Raw genomic sequence first — 19,402 nt, forward strand, 5'->3', positions numbered from 1 at the left:
GTGAATAACTTAGAGTCTGTGCAGACACTTTTTGCTTTGGAGGCTGCAGCCTCTCGCAGTAATTAGCTGGCATCTGTGTTTCACCAACAAGGTATTAACTTACCTTTCAATGCCTGAGAAAAAAGCTCCAGTAAGGAGCTAAAAGAATGTTAATTATATTTATCACTTACTTCATACTTAGAATAAATGGCATTAAATTATAGCAGACCATCTGGCAATCCATATGGTCTCCTGCAGTCCTGGTTAATTCCAGCAAATAGGTCAAGCACAGCATTCACCCTGTTAGGAAAGCACCAGGCAGAGGTGACAAATCTGATAAATCAAATCAATATGAAACTCCTTTTCTCTCTCATCTGGCAAAATACGCAGTTGCATACTGTTTTTTGTTGTGTTTTGGATGGTTGGTTTGTTTGTTTTCTTAAGCTCTCTCTTCCTTTGTCCCCACTCCCCAGCCTTTAATGTTTGTTAGTGTTTACTAAAAAGGCATCCCAAAAAGTAAGATCCAGAGATGTAATTAAGGTTACAAGTATTGCACAGCCTCTGCTGTTCAGGCCATGCTTGATAAAAGCATCCTCTGGAGAAGAGCAGTAGTTCAGTCTCCATGGTAACTCCTTCTTCTGCCTCTCTTGGGCAGAGACTGTCAATTGCATTAAATTAAGGGTGATGGTTTTGTGATGGATTCCTGCACCCAAGGGACTGAGATTGAGACCACCAGACTTTTGTTACTGGAGAACAGAAGCTGGGATAGAATGGAATTAGTTGAGTTATCCTGACAGCACAATCTGTGTTTCTGTATGCATAGGAACAGATACGTATAGAAAATGCATGTGCATGTATGTATTCTTATATATATGAACTATATATGTATCTGTATACTTACAGAATGAGATTTCTGCTCCAACACACAGAGACGTTAAGGAAATAAAGAAAAGGTCAAATACATTTGACATCAAGTTCTCATAATTCATTCTTCTCTTTTTCAAAACTTCACCTCTCACCTTGTGCAGCGTTATCAGCCAAAGGTGATTAGGGAGCTTCTTATCAGAGCTTGATCTGTTTCCAGTAAAAATGTTTTCATTGCTTTCAGTGTGGGTTTGATAGGAGCCATAGTGGCAGCTATGAAAGCCATGTGACAGGTCTGTTGATTTCAGACAGAGCTGACCTTGAGTTTTAGATTTCCTCAGGGAAAAAGCAGCTTGTTTACTCACTGGTCCTTAACTCTTTTTCTGTCATTTTTCCAAGGACAATATCAGCTTGTGGTTTTTGTTTCTTTTGTTTGTTTGCTGCTTCTCAAAAACGACTTTTTGAGTAAAACATTGGGTTATGAAGATTAGCTTGAGAGCTGATAAATCCTTCAAGTCATACACAGCTGTGAAGTGTGGGACAGTCTTGCTGGTCTGAAGTCCAGAAAACATAAAAGGTTCATTTAATTTCTGGATAGTATTTCTATGTAAATAATTTTAAAAGCATCTTTAGTCTGCTTTTGACAAAAGATACTGTATAAGTGTATGGAGTGGCCATTAAAAATTTTCAAAACACAGTTATACTTTAAAAATGCAGCAACTTCTTTCTTCTGTATTGCTTAAGTTATTCAAGTTTGAAGTTAAATATTTCCAAGAAGCAAACACTTTAAAGGATTTTCCATGTGTCTGCACAAAAGTAACCTATAGACAAGTCCTCATTTTGACTTTGTCTAATATTAATTTGGAAAATAACATATCATATGGTATGTTCAAAATATTTGTGATTTTATCTCAGTGGGTGTTTTGGTGATATTGCTTTGAAGATGAAATGGCGTGCACAGTGGAGATGACAGTTGTGAAATCCATGTAACACAAACAACAGATGGTTATGGATTTTTACTTTTGTGCAGGTCCTGGGTTCCTACACTTTTCTTCCTCCCTGATAACATTTTCTAATTTTGGTTTTACAAATACTGGCACAACGAATTCAGTGGCCATCCATATGGAGATTGAGATGCTTTCTTGAATTGGCCTATCTTCCTTTGTTGTCAGGGGCAAATGTTTTTCCCCATCAGAATACACGAAGTGTTGAATTTTAATAACCTCATTTAGAGTGTCCTTGAAAGCAGAACTTACCAACTTTCTGAGTGCCTCATGGGCATAAGGGAATACTTCACATTTAGCCTAAAATATATGTAAAACATCTATGTCAAGTTAATTTGAGACTCACGTATAAAGAAAAAGGAGTCATAATGAGGTTTCACAAGAACAGAGTGTTTTGAATTTTACTAGCAAATGGAGATGAGATTAACAAAAATATTATAAATATACATTAATTCAGTTCTTACAGAACAAGACCTGAATGCTAAAGCCTCTGAAAGGTAGTACAGCCAGGTCTTACATTTCTTGGAAGGCTTTGAGTTTTAGTAAAACTGTGCCTTGTACAGTAGTGTTCTGCAGCAGCAATGGATGTTTAAAACAGAGGCCTTCCTGGTTGTTTAGAAAACACTCTTTAAAATGGTCATGGGAAGAAAGATGAAAAAAAAAGCATTTCTGTTATAGATGTACACTTTTTTTTTAACAGGTTTTTCATTCTTTGTACGAAAACAAGCTGTTTTTTTACTCTGCAACTCATTACATTTGGCTTAACAGACAAGATCTAATTTCTAAATATTCGTTGCCTTTTAGGGATCCAATTTTGTTGAGTTTTCATGAAACAAAGTTTTGGCTGGGATCGACTGAGATACACTCAGGAAGCCAGTCTCAAAGTTAAGGACATGCTTCCACCAAGAGAAATAAGGAGTTTTTTGTCTTTTTATTGTATGCTTGTGTTAATTTTGAGTAGTTGTCAGAAAGACATTACATTATAGAGAGTTTCCTCTGTGCTTCTACGAACCTCTTTTGGTATTCCAGCCATAAGGGATTAGTAATGTTGTGATACATATGATCACTTGGGGACATGGTTTAGTGGTGAACATGGCAGTGCTGGGTTAGTGGTTGTACTCGATGATCTTAGAGGTCTTTTTCAACCTTAATGATTCCATGAATCTATAGAAATATTTATGGTAACTTAGATTTAATTAACTTGAGCCTTTTAATGAAACCGGTCTAGTTACATCCAGGTAGGCAATGTGGATCACATAATGAACACTTATTAATCACTCTTTCCTTTTGTAAGTCTTTGCATTTGTCTTGATCTTAATTTGGTTTTATAGACAGGGATTTCTATAAGTAAAATAATCAATAGTGCCAGGTTTTTTTATCTGCAAGGATGATTCTTTTTTGATTCCCACTTAGTTTCAAGTAATAGGTCAAAGTCTAACAATAATAAATAACATGCATCATTTTCTAAGGGGCTAAAACTTAGGGTTTGTTTAAGAAAGGTATCAAGGGACAAACTAAGGCCTTTGATATGTTCATTGAGCTTGTAAAACTTTGACGAAGGAATGCTTTATTTTGTGTGTCCTGCAAATGTTGGATCAGTTCCCATATCATTTTTCACTGGATCCTACAATGGCTGTGTTCATAATGTGTGTAGGGTAATTCAAAGGTAATGAAACAATGGTCTAGCACAACTGGGAATCGTGAGATATTTAAGCAGATACCAGAGAAGAACTGTGGGGAAGGAAAAGTCTGTGTATACCATTGTAGTCACCCAGTACTTCAAATGAAATAATAAACCCAGCACTTTACAAAGAACTTATTATAGAATTTTACTGGTCCATTGTTTTGGAATGTCTAAGAACTATTCCCTTGTTTATTTTGGAGAGTATATTCAAGGAAAACAGAGTTGTACTGATATGTTTAGAAGGTATTCTAAGCCATTATCAAATGGCAACAGCTGAGATGTACCATGATTCATAAAGATATGTAGTTTGGTAGTCATTAGCAGAGGTAAGTGGGCCAGGAACTTGGTGACAGATTTATGGTGATGCCAGAGGAACAGCAGAAATGAAAAAATGAGGTGGTTTTAGAATGTATTTATAGCCATATTAAGCACTCTTCCAATTGATTAACTGGTTTTAAGGGTTTTTGCAGAGACCACATGACGCATGGACTTACATGTGTAAACCATATGAAGGAAGAGTTTTTGAGGAGTCAGAACCTTTCCATCTAATAGTGATATTCTGTTAAGATTCTTTATGTCAAAGAGTACAAACAAATGCAGCTTTAGTAGGTAGTAGATGTTTTGTTGGTGCCTACAAGCCAAAGAAAAGCTTCGCTTTCTTTTTCACAAATTTTGGTGGGCGTTTGTTATCAAGAAACAGTTAAGTATTTGCATTGGAGTTCTACCTGACTTTTGTTTGGGGGAATATCTTCTATGACTAGACATCCAAATGAAAGAATGTGATTAAAACAGGAACTGTATTGTGAAATAAGATGTTGATTTCCTTGTCCTTCAACACTTTCTCACTGATGATGGGAATGTGTGCCCTATTTGCTGTTCTATGGATAACGCTTTGAAACACTTACCATTAAGAGCTTTAACTTTTAGAAAACTTTGAAGAAAGTAGTGGTATTTTTACAGATTTTTAGCGATAGTAGCTGGAGATAATATGAACAGAATTCATGTGTTTAGTCTTCCTCAGCATAGGCGCCTACATCTGATCCATTTGTCTAGACGTCTTCTGTTGTCATAAAGATGGGAATTTTGTAATCTATTTCTTCCAAAGTTAAATGTCCAAAACACATCAAATAAACCATGTTTTAAAGACTTCGTCTTTTGAGTGCTAAAAGAATCTAGAGGAAAAGTTCAGAGACATCTAATATAACTGCCTGGCTTCCCTAGAAGGTGGAATAATCTCATGACCTTGGTAGTAAAATTTTGCTCAGAAAATCTTCTAGAGCAGTCCTGGTCTACATTGTTTGAATTATTGGCATGTACCCAACAGGCAGAATTAATCCCTCCTTATTTTGGCATTGCTAAGCTTTAAGTGTATGTAATAAAGTGTATGAATCTGCTATTACTTGACTCATCAGAGTAGCTGCAATTTTCAGAGCAACAAGTATATAAAATGCAAGAGGTTTTGCTTCTGGATATTTAACTTAAGGACTGTCTTTAGAGGAACTATTCAATCCATAAGAAACCAAGACTCAATAATTGTTACCATGCAAGATTTAATTAAGGAACAAAAGGGTTTAAAGCTGGAGAGAAAGAACATTTTCACTGATGAGATTATGCTCTTATCAGAGACATCTAATATAATTGCTTGGGACTCCATTCCAAGTATGGGCATTGGTGCTTATCCTGCAAGAGATGCTTCATTTTAAATATCTTAGCGATCTCATAAAGTTCAAAGTTAAATTAAATTTTTTCACCTACCGAAAGTCAACATGTAAACATGTTTATATGTTTATGTAAATATGTTCATCCTTAGGTGTTTGCAGCATCAAAGTTTCTTGACAGTGTACCTTCAATAACTTAAGTGCTCCCAGAGGCATTCATTAAAATCTCATTTTTATTTATATTCACCTTAAAAAGACATGATCCATAAATGATTCATATCTTTCTCCCTTAATAAAATATAAATAAAATATAGAATACTGGCTTTGAAGATTTACAGTATTTAAGCAAAGCTGGTGGTATTCACTTTATTGAACTAATCTTTTAAAAAAATTTTGACTTATTTGTTAGTAATCTTATCTCTGCTTCATAAATAGGAAACAAAAATCTAAGGACACAGTACAATTTGACCTGAACCATGAGTCTCCTAACTTCAATTTTAATTTATTGGATTCCATAGAGTTCCAGTGCTGCAAAGTGCACTGAGGAGCCAAGAATGAGGCACTGTAACTGTAAGGATTATTCTGATTTTTCATTGAAGCAACATATTCTGTAACAAAACACTTCCAGGTAGAGACCTGAAATGGTGTGATTGTCACATGGGAAGAGAATGTAGTCTTCTTTGGAGATAATTTTAAGGGGCTCATGCCCCCTTGCATGAACAATCATTTTGGCTAAATAGGTTTCTATTGTGATAAAAAGGTATAAAAAAGAAAAAAAGTTTGACAAACAAACAAACAAACAAACAAAAACCCAGCAAAAAATGCCCACAAGCCACTGTGTCCTATGGGCTAGACTTGCAGGACTACACCTCACAAAAGGAGATGTTGCAGCTCATCTCACAGAGATGTGTGTTAGGTGACGACATATACAGTAATGAATAACACAGTCCAGCAACTGAGCTTATACTCAAATAAGAAACTGTGGAATAGCAATTTTTCTAAGGAGGTTTGGTAATGAAATGCAATATGATACCTAATAACCCTGAACAAAATGTTTGCAATTATTTTGAGCTAAAAGGAAGGATTAATTCATGGTAATGCCACACATTTCTATTTCTAATTTGTTTGTTTATATGGCAGAAGACATTTGAGATATTTCAGAGTGACTTTCTTAAAGAATTTTAATGTAGTGAAAAGTCTGAGGCTTGCAATTTTTATTTCAGCTTGGGAATAAAATGAATGTTAAAGCATAAAGTTGGTTCATGCAATGCTTGCCTTAATTTACTGTATTGTTCCTTAAAAATGAACTAGCATGCCACATAATACACGTGGGAGTGATTCTCTTGTCTTTCACGCAGCACCATAGTTTATACCTTTGCAAAAAGTGTGCAAGGTTACATTTGCCATTGTGATTTAGAAGCTCTTCATATTTACTTACTCAAATGTAAACAGTAACCTGAGTGCAAAGCACTTGACCCTATGCTCAGAGAAACAGAGCTAAAGTGGCAAATGGGAGTGAGACAAGAAGAAGTTTGTATCATGGAATTTCTTCCAGATTATTTCCATTGATATTAAAAAAAGAAAAAAATTACCTCACAAGGTGTTCAGATATACACATTACCTAGATCAGTCAAAGTTATGACCAATTGCTTTCCAGAAAGATGTATTAAAACTTACTAAAGAAACATAGTTCCTCCTGTAGGAAGAAAATATTACCTTCCTCAGTGAACCTAAGTAATATTCTCCTCACAGGCACACATGGTAAATCTTTGCAGAAGTAGGTATATTTCATTGGATTATTTTAATATGTTCTTGCTGAAGAATGTCAACATAATTCTTTAGCTGAAAGGTGGCTCCAGAAATGCATGATGCTTAGGTAGTGTCTGTAATACAAATCATGAGAAGCCTATATTTTAATGGACACTAATTTATTTTGAATTTATGATGCATCACAATCATTAGAAGGAAGCTGCTTCACATTACTAGGCAGAGAATAAGGTTTCTGCCAGTGGCAGGTTGTTTATTTCTTCACAGCTGGTAAAAAACCCTCCTTGTTCAAAAGCCACACAAATACTGTCTTCAAGTGCAGCAAGGTGGGACTAGGTCACCAAGCCGCTTCATGTTGCTTTTTGCAGAAGAGCTCAAATATTTCATGCAAGCAGACCTAATCTGGACTTCCCCACATGCACATTTTCAAAAAACCTTGTCTGTGGAGGAGTATCCTCTGGTGCTGCAAGGGAAAGGACCACGTAGAGAATGTTACAAATGTTGTTTTCTCTCTAGTCCAGCCAAAATGCAAATGCCATAAAGGCCTTTGTCCAGTTCCCTTATAATATATTTCTTTTCCACTGTCCAAGTCCTAGGCTTCTTCTACTAATTTTTCATTACTCCTTCAGCCCCAACTTGGTTGTAACTTATGGTAATTTGTATTTGTCCACAAAATAAATGGCATGTTACCATACACAGGGAACATCTAAAAATTTGAGACCCATCAAGTAAAGCTCTTTCTGTTGTAGATGGAAGTCTAAAAGTGACCATTCAATGGCAAATTCAACTCTGATGAGAAAACATATGTTAGGTGGTGATGGGAATATGCAAAGATAAACTTATATTTACTCAGACATAAATATTTAAAATAATATCTGATTTCTCCCTCAATTTTATTGGATAGAGTTATACTGAGGCATGTATTTGTCTGTAGAGAATCAAGGAAAATAGAATGAGGACACGAGATTAGAAGCCACTCTTAAAGTATTGATTAATCAGTAAATGTTTTCCTGAATATTATTATTTTTAAAAAGCAGTTAAATGTGGGTTGTCTTAAATTTAAGCAAATTAGAAATCATAGCTCATAGAATGGTTTGGGTTGGATGGGATCTCAGAGGTCATCTAGTTCAACCACCAACAGGCAGGAGCACTTTCCACTAGATCAGGTTGCTCAAGGCCCCATCTAACCTGGCCAGGAATGGAGCATCAGCAACTTCTCATGGCAACTGTTCCAGTGTCTAACCACCCTCACTGTCAAGAATTTCTTCCTAGTATGGAATCTAATCATACTGTCAGCTTGAAGCCATTCCCACTTGCCCTGTCACTCCATGCTCTTGTAGAAAGTCCCTTTCCACCTTCGTTGCAGGTTACTTTCAGGTACTGAAAGGTCAACCTGGAACTTTCTTTTCTTCAGGCTAAAAAATCCCAACTCTCTCAGCCTTTCCTATGGAAAGTGTTCCATTCCTCTAATCATCTTCATGTCCCTGATGTTGTAGTCTGAAGCTGTGGGACAGTTTCAGAGTTTTTCACTGAGTTGTCCTCAAAGTTTCCACTTATTTTAGGGTGTAATAAAGGCCACTACTTTGAGCAAACTTGCAATAAAAATGCACTGAAAAATGAAAAGCATCACATAAATCTTGTTACTGTTTTTGATCAAGAGGATATTTTGGCTGTTCATTATTCTAGTTTTGATTTTTTTTTCTTTGTGTTTCTAGGCATTCAACAGTTTATATTGTTTTAGTCTTTTTGACCAGGAAGAGAAATATTCAGTGTTATTTTATGTATCATTCTATAATTTAACAGATTCCTCTCAATATAAACACATGTTATTTTTTCAACTGTCTGAAAATAGGGGATAAAAACCAAAACAAATGAAGCTCCACAAAGATTCTCAGTTTTAATTTGCAACTGAATGGATTTTGAAAAACAGTGGGAAAAAATGCAAATTCTGTGTCTGGAATGATCCCATTAATACACTACCACTGTCTGCACTTGCACTCCAAATAGGTGCCAAAAACTAATGAGAATGCTTAGTTCCCATTTTGTATGATATCTTTGAAACACAAATAAATTCCCTTCACCCTTCTGTTTCTTTTGCCCTTTCTCGTCCTGTCACTCTTCCCTTTTCCCTCCCTGTTCACATTCCCTCACCACATTGTTAACTAAGTATAATAATGTATTTATTATATTACTAAGTATAATATTTTATTATATTATCAAATATAAATATCATTGAGTACAGTTTTATTGAAATTATTTAATTTAAGGGTTGTAAAGGAATTTGGGAATTTGATACACTTAGGCTTCTAAATGTTAGCACCAAAAGCCACCATATGCATTTTATTGGATTATAAAAAATGTTGTTAAAATGATAAGGTAATGCTTTATTTTTTTTTTTTTTTTCTATAAAATAGAGTTTAAGCCTGATGATACTAATGTGTTAAGTGCATTTGGAAGTAATCTTACAATGTTATTGACAATGACCTGAATATGATGACTTTTCTGGACACTTCCATGTTATAAATACCTCCAGATTTATACTTCTCATCACATTTATTCTAAGTATGTAGATGAGATTTAATGATCCATAATTCACAGTAAGTGGTCCACAGAAGCATCATAAGTAATAGATTCAGTATTTTCAATTTGAAGTTTAATTATGCAGTGCAAAACTGAGACCAGAAAGGAATATGATAAAGGAGCAACTGAGAAGAAGCAAGTATCTTGTGCTTTCTCTGAAATTACGTATTATTGCCTGTAACAGTATATAAGGAATCATTTCCAGGTTGAGTTAGTTGAATAGAATATTATTCTAGAAGAAAACAAATAAACTGTAGGATGAGGTGCAGGATGAAAATGGGATATTGTACAGACTTTAATATGGTGGGCAATTTGTAGAAGACAGAGAAATCCAAATGACAATATTAATCTTAACTGAAGTTGCCTGAATTTTTCACTGTGAATGCATTATCTGAAAAATGTACTGATTTGAGTTCAGAGAATATACCCCATGTTCCTATGAACAACTCAATTGCCTAGACTATTGTATTGGTTATGATTTTTTGCTCTCTAAAATTCTGCTAGGCAGAATTGACAAAGCATTGTTCTGCTTCCAGGAAAAGCAGCCAGGGATTTTTAAGTAGGTGTATAAAAATAAAGAATGATAATGGGGAATAATAGGAGGTGGTCAGTAATGAACATTTACAAATATTGTGTTCACATGTGTATACACAGATTTTTAGAAAAGACAGTCATTCCTCAAAGAGGAAGAAAGAAAAGAAGGAAAACCTTTGTAACTATCCAATAATGTCGTTTAGGAAAAATGTCTATAAAGAATTAAAAGAGATATTTGCATGAACTCTTTGGTTTGGTTGTTTTGTCTTTTTTGGGTTTGTTTTTTGGGGCTTTTTGGGTTTTTTGTTTTGTTTGGTTTTTTTTTTGTTTGGGGTTTTTTGGTTTTTTGTTTGTTTTTTATTAGGTCCCAACAGTTTTTTCATAGATTAACTAGCTATCTTTTATTTTCAAGTTGCTATAAATATAGTTGTTACAGTGTTAACCTCTATCTTTTTTGTTTTCAGTTTTATGATCTGCAGAAAATCAGCCACCTTCTTAACAGCAGAATATGCAGAACTTGTTTGGCAATATTGTTCACAGTTAGCAAGCTGTAAAGACAAATTTGATAACTAAAAATTGTAACCTAATTTTGAAAGGCACAAAGTACTAAACACTAAGTCTTCAATTAGAAATTTTCAAGTTCTTTGAAAGTGAAAGAGTGAATTCAGAAGGGTTTGGGTGAAAAATACTTATAACAGGATAAGTGCCTTTTATTACGCCAGGAAAAAACAACCCATTTTTACCATTAAGACTCCATCAATGAGATGAGGAAAAGCATTGAGGTTTTTTGTTTTTGTGAGTATGTTTGTGTGAGTATGCAGTCTCCATGTCTAGGCATAGCAGTTTTTTAGTAAGGTTATTTTTGAGACAGAAAAGTTATTTGATAGATGTACTGGTTATCTATAAATGAACCTCTAGTTTCTGATTAGTACTAATTTCCCTTTGTTCCCTGAAGGAAGACCTATTTTGATTTATTTTAAATATTCAGAAATGGCATGCTTTCAGTTCACATGCCCAAACACAGATATTACAAAATTGAACTTAGCCTTTCATTTCAGCCATCCACAAAGAAATTAGGAACAGCCACTGAGATGAATGGATAACACTGCAGTTTTTTCTAAAAGAAAACCACTACACATTTTCATGAGAGTATTTGAGTTATGCCTCATGAAATTGCCAATGAAGCCCTGAAAAAAAGGAAATTTAATTTATTATTGCCTTCTATAGTGCCTATTGCTGTGGATAATTACATTTAGTAATATTTATATATCAGTATTATTATCTTTACTATATTTCCAGGGGGGATAATGAATAAGTCCTTGTTTGTTTTTTCATTTGAAGGAGAAGTTACTTTTAATGGCACAGGTTCATTGTGCATTCAACAGTAATAATATTTAAGTGAAATCCCCAACACATTTTTTTGAGTTAGAAAAGCTGTTTTAAATTTAGATTCATGCAAGCCTGTAAAGTCCTGAGGACTTAATTTCTCTTAAATACTAAGGTTTAAAATTCATTGCCTTCTGCAGAAACTTCCATTAATTCTTCCCAGTACCTCATTATTTGCCATTGAATTTTCTAATGTTCATGTTGATACACTCCACGCTCAAGTTACAAGCTGATTGCTTGGGTTTCTATGAAGAAGTGAACATTTTTCTGAGAAGATTATTTGCAATGCACATATCATGTGCTGATGCTATTTCCAGCTATCCCCTTTACAGAGGCATGCAAAGCATTGCTGGAAAAATATGTGCTTGGTGTCACAGTGTCTCTGTTTATATACAACTCTCTTATAGGTGCTTTGGTTCCATCTCATTGTTAGCTTCTTCCCTCCTTTCTTCTTTCTTGTTTCTTACCTTTTTGTAAGTTGGAAGACTAGTTTTTGAAAATATCTGTGCAAGGGCTTCACTTTACTTGGTCATATTGAAGGTAACAGGAAAACAAATGTAAGGAAAGTTATAAAAATGCTGAAATATCTGGCTGTATCTAATTTCTATTCACAATAAAGATGTCAACGTGAAATTAGGACAATTAATTTTGGGACAGAACTTTTCTAGTCAGTTACCATATATGTTTCTGAAATCTGCTGAGTGTTCAGTAGCTCACAGAATTACACTCATTTCCTATTAAATATGATGAAGTTTCATATTGCTCATTTCAAAAGAAATGTCATAATTTATCTTAAAGTCTTCTGCATTGTGATCAAGTGTTTTAGCCTTTCATGAAAAAATTCCTCTGCAGAGCATGCAAAACATAATTAAAATAAAGCATTGATATGTATCCATGTAAATAATAATCAGCATGGCTACTCCTTGATTAAAAACTGGGCATTTTTCCAACTTTTTAAAATTCATATATATAGAGCAATTTACTAACTTGAAGATGTTTTCTAAATTACACGGTCCATGACTCCATACACATTTGCACCCTAACAAACAAGAAAAAAACCTGCAAGCCAAACAAGAGCTTTAATCAAAATATATAAAGCCCCTGATTTGTGTCTCTGACGTATGACTAGAAAAACACAAAATACCAAAGCACCTGTAATTTCTCCTTAAAAGCATTACATTTACAGCAAGTACCAGCACCACTGACCACTCATTTTGTTTCTCCTGAACATTTCAGGAAAAAGATGGGTCATACTTGTGGTCAGACATATGTGTTTCTGACCTGAGCACTTCACTTCAAAACTTGCAGATGTAACCTTTTTGGGAGGAGAAACCATGAGGAAGCAGCCAGTGCTGAGCACTCCACCATCAGTCAGGCTTCTCCTGGGTGTTACCATACACACAATTACTATATTTCATATCAACCTCCTAAGGAATAGCTGAAGGCCAAATGAATCTTCATTAGAGATCGAAAGATAAAAACTTGGTAGAATTCAAGGCTCCTTCAGGACACAAGTGAGAATGTGAGCATTCAGGGTAATGACATTGAGGAAATGTCGTTAAGAGGAGGGGAAGTGGAGAGCAAAGTGTGATGGATGGTTGAACGACTGACTGCATCCTCCCTGGCAGGTTGAGCTTTTAGCTGCTGAGCTCTCCTAACTTGTAGTCTAACAACCCTAACTCAATGTTACCCTTTTCTGTTGGGTGGTATTTACTGCAAGAGCATTTTTTCTCATTATTTGCTGTCAAGGTTACTGTGTTACTTAGGTTTATGGAATCAGAAAGTTGTAAATGTTACATGAAATGGAAAAAAAATGCTGCAACATGCACAGAGAAAACTTTCCAATTATTCTTGAACTAATTTACCTTCATTGCTTTTACACAAATACATAGGGTATGTCAGAGTTGCAGATTACCATTCCCAGAAACATGATAAAAAATACAAATACACAAAATAATTAAAAATAGTTGTATGACATTTTAATATTTTTGATTTTTTTTCCTGTTTCTCTTCTCTAAAGCCTGTCCAAGAGTACTAAAAGAATTTGGTCAAAGGTGTTTGAACTAGAGATAAGACTGTCACAGAATGCATAATATTTTTACTTAGTCCTGCATGAAAAAGCTAGCATATTTAGAAAGTGTTTTCCAACTTAATGGGCAGGTTTTAAGCATTTTGGGTTGCTTTTCCTCTGAAAACCAGAGATAGCACTCCAATAACAGTACTAAGTGCTTGCTTAAAGCCTTTGTGATTGAATGAGTTCTTGTTAGTGGACTTCATATTTTTGAGCACCTCACCAGACTCACAGGGAGGATTTTCTTCCTGACATCTAATCTAAATGTACGCTCAGAATCACAATTTCTCTGTGCACAACTGCAAGTGAATGCTCTCTTGAGCCACTGAAACAGAACATAGGCGTCACACTACTATAGACTTTGTATGAAACATCATAAACAACTCCAAAATGCATGATCTTGCCTCAGCTCACATAGCTGAAATTACTTTTGTCATCTTTCCCTTGGCATTATGACAAACAATGTGAAAAGCTGCTATTTTTTCTTTTAAAGCACAACCCTTCCTGAAACTGTTTTTCAGTGGCACTGGTTACAGTTCCCGTCTTATACCTTCTCACAGCCTGGTCATTTGCCTGAAACATAAAGATATAAAATAAAAATACAGCTGTGAGAGTGTTAGCATATTATGATAATGGTCTTAAATTTGGTTTAGGGAGTATATAATCTTTTGTGGCTGATGGTTTGTAGGTGTTAAGGGAGAGATCAGAGTAAATATTCTGGTGAGTCTCCTGACTTAACATCTGTTATGCAGTGACTTCAGGCTTAGGGAAAGTAGATTCAGAGATCCAGCAATCCTTTAGTGCATTAATGTACATTAATGTGTAGCAAGATTTTGTCAGTGTTATAGTATTTAAACAGCTTAATCTGCCTTCATCAAAAAGAAAAAATACACTAGGAATATAGACCCGTGCTGGCATGTGAGCATTTCTTAAATAATTGTAGAAGATGTTAGATGGGAAATGAAATTTGTACAAGGCTATAAAACATATGATGGCAGAAAAACAGCTGGAATTTATGTAGACTTATCTATGTTAAGGTATGAATATGTATTATTTTATGAGACTTCAAAATCAAGTGTATGTACAGATGTCAGAATAAAATGTTTAACCTATTTATCTCATTGGATGAGTTCCTAGATATCTTAGGGAGCTTAAACTAGCTTTATGTTTTATCAAACAATTAATATTTCTTGCATGCACACATTTTAAATCAAAATACTGGAGTATACATAAAGAAGCCGTCAAATTAAGTGGAGCTGTGGTGGTAAATAAACATAATTAACTTAAATAAAACATCCCAAAGAGAATATTATGTTTAAAGGATTTTTAAATTTATCATACATTCCAGATTTGTGTCATTTGAAAGTATAGAGACATGCTCAGACATCTTTGCCTTTGCTCTGGTGTCTTCATCTACTACTTACCTAAGTTAGTATATCCATATTTGAGCTCAGCTATTAGGTCTTGTAGGTGAAGCTAACATTATGTGCTTTGATCTGGAAAGCTGCAGCTTACAGTCCTGGCCTCACTACCACAGTGAAGATCTGCAGAGATGCAGTTTTCTTGTTCCTGATAAGGAATGGCTGCATGATGATTTCCCTAAAAGGAGAGGAGAACTTAATATTTCTGGACAACACTGAAACAATGCAACCAGCCAAACACAAAAAAAGCCAAATTTCTTCCATAACAAATGAGGATATGCCTCATTTTCCTGTCCTTCAGTAGAAGAAAGGAAGGATTGATAGAACAGGATTAAAATATACTAATATTATAGTCAGTTCTCCTTTGGAGTGAATATTAAAGCAGAGCTCATCTTTGTTCTTGATTATGGTTGGAAGACTTTGTCAGCACTGTGCATGCTGTCTTTTTGATTCAGAAATTTATTTAAAATACTAACGTTATAGCAATATTGTACAAACATCTTTTCTAATGCCATTCTTTTGAACACTTGATAGTCTGCTGTGTGTGGATTTACTCCCTCTTTGTTCTTGGGTCTCACACCTATCTTTCTGGCTTTTCATGCTGCCTTTGTTTAATGAGAAACAGATCGCTAACAGGTCTATCTATATCATAACTGAAGTTTTTATGTAAGGGTCAATTTCAGTTGTAGTGTAGTGAATGAATCTAGAAATAGTGGGTTCAAATATTTCCCTGCTGTGATGCCTCTTTCCTACATTTTCTTAATAACTCATCAAGGGAACATTTCAAGTAAGACTACAGCAAGGGAACATTTATTATACCAGTAATTTGAGGAAAGGTCAGAATGTTAACAAATACTAAACAAATTTTTCATTTTCAGTTTTGTAAATACTTCCATGTCATCACAGGAAAAAGAACTGGGAAATTATTTTTAAAATAATTTTAAAAATCGTTATTTTTGTATCTTTTCAATTAATACTGGTACTGTGTTTAGCAATAACAATTAAATTTTTTCTTAAAATTGCCTTATATGTAATTTGTTTTCAAAATTATAGCTATTACTTGATATTGGGATTAAACTTTTTGCTTTGAGTTAAAAAAAGATTTCCAGTTAAAAGGGTCTTTTTTGACTCAGAGAAATTATTTATATTGTTTACATATTGCAAAAGGGTTTCCTTTCTGACTCAAACATGAGCCCAACCAGTGATTTTCCCAACATAGCTCTAGAAATGAAAAAAAATTGCATTCTTCCATGTTTCACTGCTTTCTTCATGTGGTCTTAAAGGGGAAAGCCTCACTTGTCACGATTCTGCTTAGTGTTTCCCCTCAAATGGAAATAAATATTAGGGATATCATCATATAAGCTGTCAGTTAAATGTTTTAGTGCTTCATAAGTGTTCTAAAGTATTTTAATAAATTCCTGGGCTGTGGTCTGTTTGGGTGTCCATTCCATGCTGTGGATGTTTAAGTCTTTTGGCTTCAATATACAGTTGTGCTTAAGACTTCTTGGGACTCATTCTATTTAATGAATACACAAACTAAGATCCAAACTTCACTCAAACCTTTGCTTTCCAGTCAAGTTGATTTCAAATTGATCTCTGTACTCATGAGCTGTTAGAAAAGACAGGTAGGTACGGGGCAACTCTATTGTAGAAGCTTATTTCTGTAAGGAAGTAAGCTAAAAATTGATCATTTGGCATATCCTTACGACTTGTGTTGTTGATATGCAAATAGTAATTAACATTTTCAGTCAATCCATAATAATACTCTAATACATTTAAGGTAATTCAAAAGTGGAGTCTAAAATAACACTGTGCCTATAAAAGCTCACTTCTAAATTTCATTGGATTTGGCTTTTCACAGCATGAAGTTTCTGACATTTGTTCTTTTAGAAATTTATAAAAAGAGAGACTTAAAACTGTAACAAGTACAGTGAATAACTTGCAGTGAACTTAGATGCAAATCAAGGCATTCCACTTCTTGCTAGATGCCTGCTGTATCTTCAGTTTGAAATGCATTTTATGATGTTGGGTTTTTTGGTTTTTTGCTTTTTTTTTTTTTTAATATTTGTGTTGGATAACTTTAGGTATTGCAAAAGCAAGACTATTCATAATGGTTTGGGCCAGATATAGTGTAATCAGATGCTATGCAGGTTTAGCTAAAGAGCTTTGACAACCTCTTAATCTTGATATGTAGCACACCATCTATTCTAGCCATGGTCGTTTAAAAACATATAATGTATGTCATGCTAAATTGCACACTAGCTGTTTGGTTAGTATGGATGTAATTATACCATAAACTGAACTGCAATTGAAACTGAAAAATGGACCTGTAGCAATATTTTTAAAGTTTATAGGTCTTTATGCTAAACCACATCTTAGATTTTCCCAAACAGCCTATAGTCATCTTACTGCCCATTAACACTCTCCTCCTGATGAGGTAAGGGAAAACAAGCTTCAGGGGCCAGAGATTTATGTTCTGATTTGATGATATTTTTAAGCTCATGTGTGGTTCTAAGGAGGGGTTCAGGACACGCTGCAGTATTAAGTAATTTTAGTCTGCTTGCCTGGAGATTCCTCCTGCTCTGTGGAGTTTTGATACTTGTCTCATACTTGAAATTCTTCAGTCCTTGCAATTTCAAAACTCCATTGACCAATCTCAGTATTGATTACTTGTGAACTGTAACAATCCTTCTTGCTTGTCTGTTGTCTTTAGTCTTTTTATCCATCTCAATAACTAATCAATATTTATATTGTCATGGAGGCAGTATATCCACATCCAGTCTCATGCCTGCAAACTCACTGTGTGTGTTTGCAAGACAGATTGGTATAGAAACAGTTTAACATTTTCCAGGATGGAAGAGGAAAGCATTCCAACATGTTGTAAATACAAAGACTTGTATGATAGCGTTACCTGTTACCTGAAATTGCATTTTCTTTCCACCAACAGGTCCCATAAGCAGCATTTTGGTGAATAAGTATGGTAGCAGGCCTGTGATGATAGCAGGGGGTATCCTGTGTTCCTTTGGAATGATTGCATCCTCTTTCTGCAATAGCGTCCTTGAACTGTACATATGTATCGGTGTGGTTGGAGGTAAGAGTCCTCTTTAAAAGGTTATATTGTGCTCTGTTATATCAAATTATTTCTCATATTGTTCTACCAATGAGCCTTACTGATCAAGAATTCTCTGTGTATGGATGCAATCTAAGAATGTAGTAAGATCAGTCCATTTCAGCTAACTAAACTATCCAATCCTTTAACTGCTATGATGTTAAATTAGTTCTTAGGATAATTCAGAAACAACTGATGAATTTATTCAATAAATGCTGTATGTATGCACTTTTCCACACTGCACTATAATTATGGTATAAAAATTGACAGCACTTATTACAGTTATTTTTGTACAATTTCACATTCATTGTTTTAGCTTTCAGTCATGTTGCACTGCAAACAGGGTGGCAGAGACTAGACAAATTCTAGTAGAATTGCAAAAGCTTGTACCAGCTTTCTGTAGGTCTGAACGTACACATATTCTCACAGAAAAGTATAGCAACTTTCAGTTCAAGAATTTTGTGTTTAATATCCCCCAGGGACAATCCCCAGAAAAAATTATTCAGTATCTATCTATCTACCTGCCTACCTACCTATCTATTCTATTATCTATCTATTCTGAATAATAGAATTATTATTCTAATAATTATATTATTCAGAATCTATCTATCAAAGACCTAGATGTTGCCTGAAGTAAAGAACTACAGTTATTGTAATGCCAGTAAGTTAAATAGCCTCCTTATCAAAAGTTGTGGGTTTTTTTTTTAGAGTCCCTTCACAGAATAAGGAAGGAAGGGTGAGATATTGGCAGGTAATAAATGAATGAGATGATACTTGTATATTCAGGCTTATCTTCCTTTATGTTGGAACTAAAGGAATCCTTCTTTAATTCAGTGATTAATCCTTAAAACTCGTTTTTTTGACATCCTAAATGTGGTGCCTACTGAAAGAATAAAGTCAGAGTCCAGAATGGGCCTATCATTGAAGAAAGCTTCTCTCCTGTACCATCAGGCAGATTTATATTAGAGCTTACTGCTTAGATGTCTTAACACAGAGAGAAGGCCTAGAGGTTCACCTTGGGGTTCACTCGATACACTCAGCTGATGTGGATGTGTGGTCTGCTCTCATGTGTGCAACTCCTTAATAGTGACCAGGAAGAGGAGTTGAATGTGCTCTAAAATAATTTGCCATTTTATGCTCCAGTTTCGCAGAGAAGTTAGATCTTAATTAGGGTTGGAAATAAGAAATTAGAAGATTTATGCATTTAAATAAACCCTGCATTCGTCAGAGCTGAGGTGACATTTAATAACTTTTGTTAAATGAGCCAGGAGAGGATTGTATTATGGCTTAACAAATAAAAAAATTGTGAGTCAAGGCATTGATACCATCATTCTTCTGTATGTGT

General features: G+C 34.8%; 1 protein-coding gene across 3 annotated transcripts in view; it reads left to right on the forward strand.

Annotated features, from left to right (window-relative positions):
* Positions 1 to 19,402, forward strand: part of SLC16A7 (solute carrier family 16 member 7) — a 79,946-nt gene that overhangs the window by 49,540 nt on the left and 11,004 nt on the right. For all 3 annotated transcript variants that reach the window (XM_085043979.1, XM_085043972.1, XM_085043986.1), the window contains one exon: positions 17,896 to 18,039. In XM_085043979.1, coding sequence (XP_084900105.1) covers positions 17,896 to 18,039 — 144 coding nt within the window. The remainder of the gene's footprint in view (positions 1 to 17,895; positions 18,040 to 19,402) is intronic.

The sequence above is a fragment of the Lichenostomus cassidix genome, chromosome 1Aa (assembly GCF_008360975.1).
Source record: "Lichenostomus cassidix isolate B80296 chromosome 1Aa, HeHo_3.0, whole genome shotgun sequence".
Lineage (NCBI taxonomy): Eukaryota > Metazoa > Chordata > Aves > Passeriformes > Meliphagidae > Lichenostomus > Lichenostomus cassidix.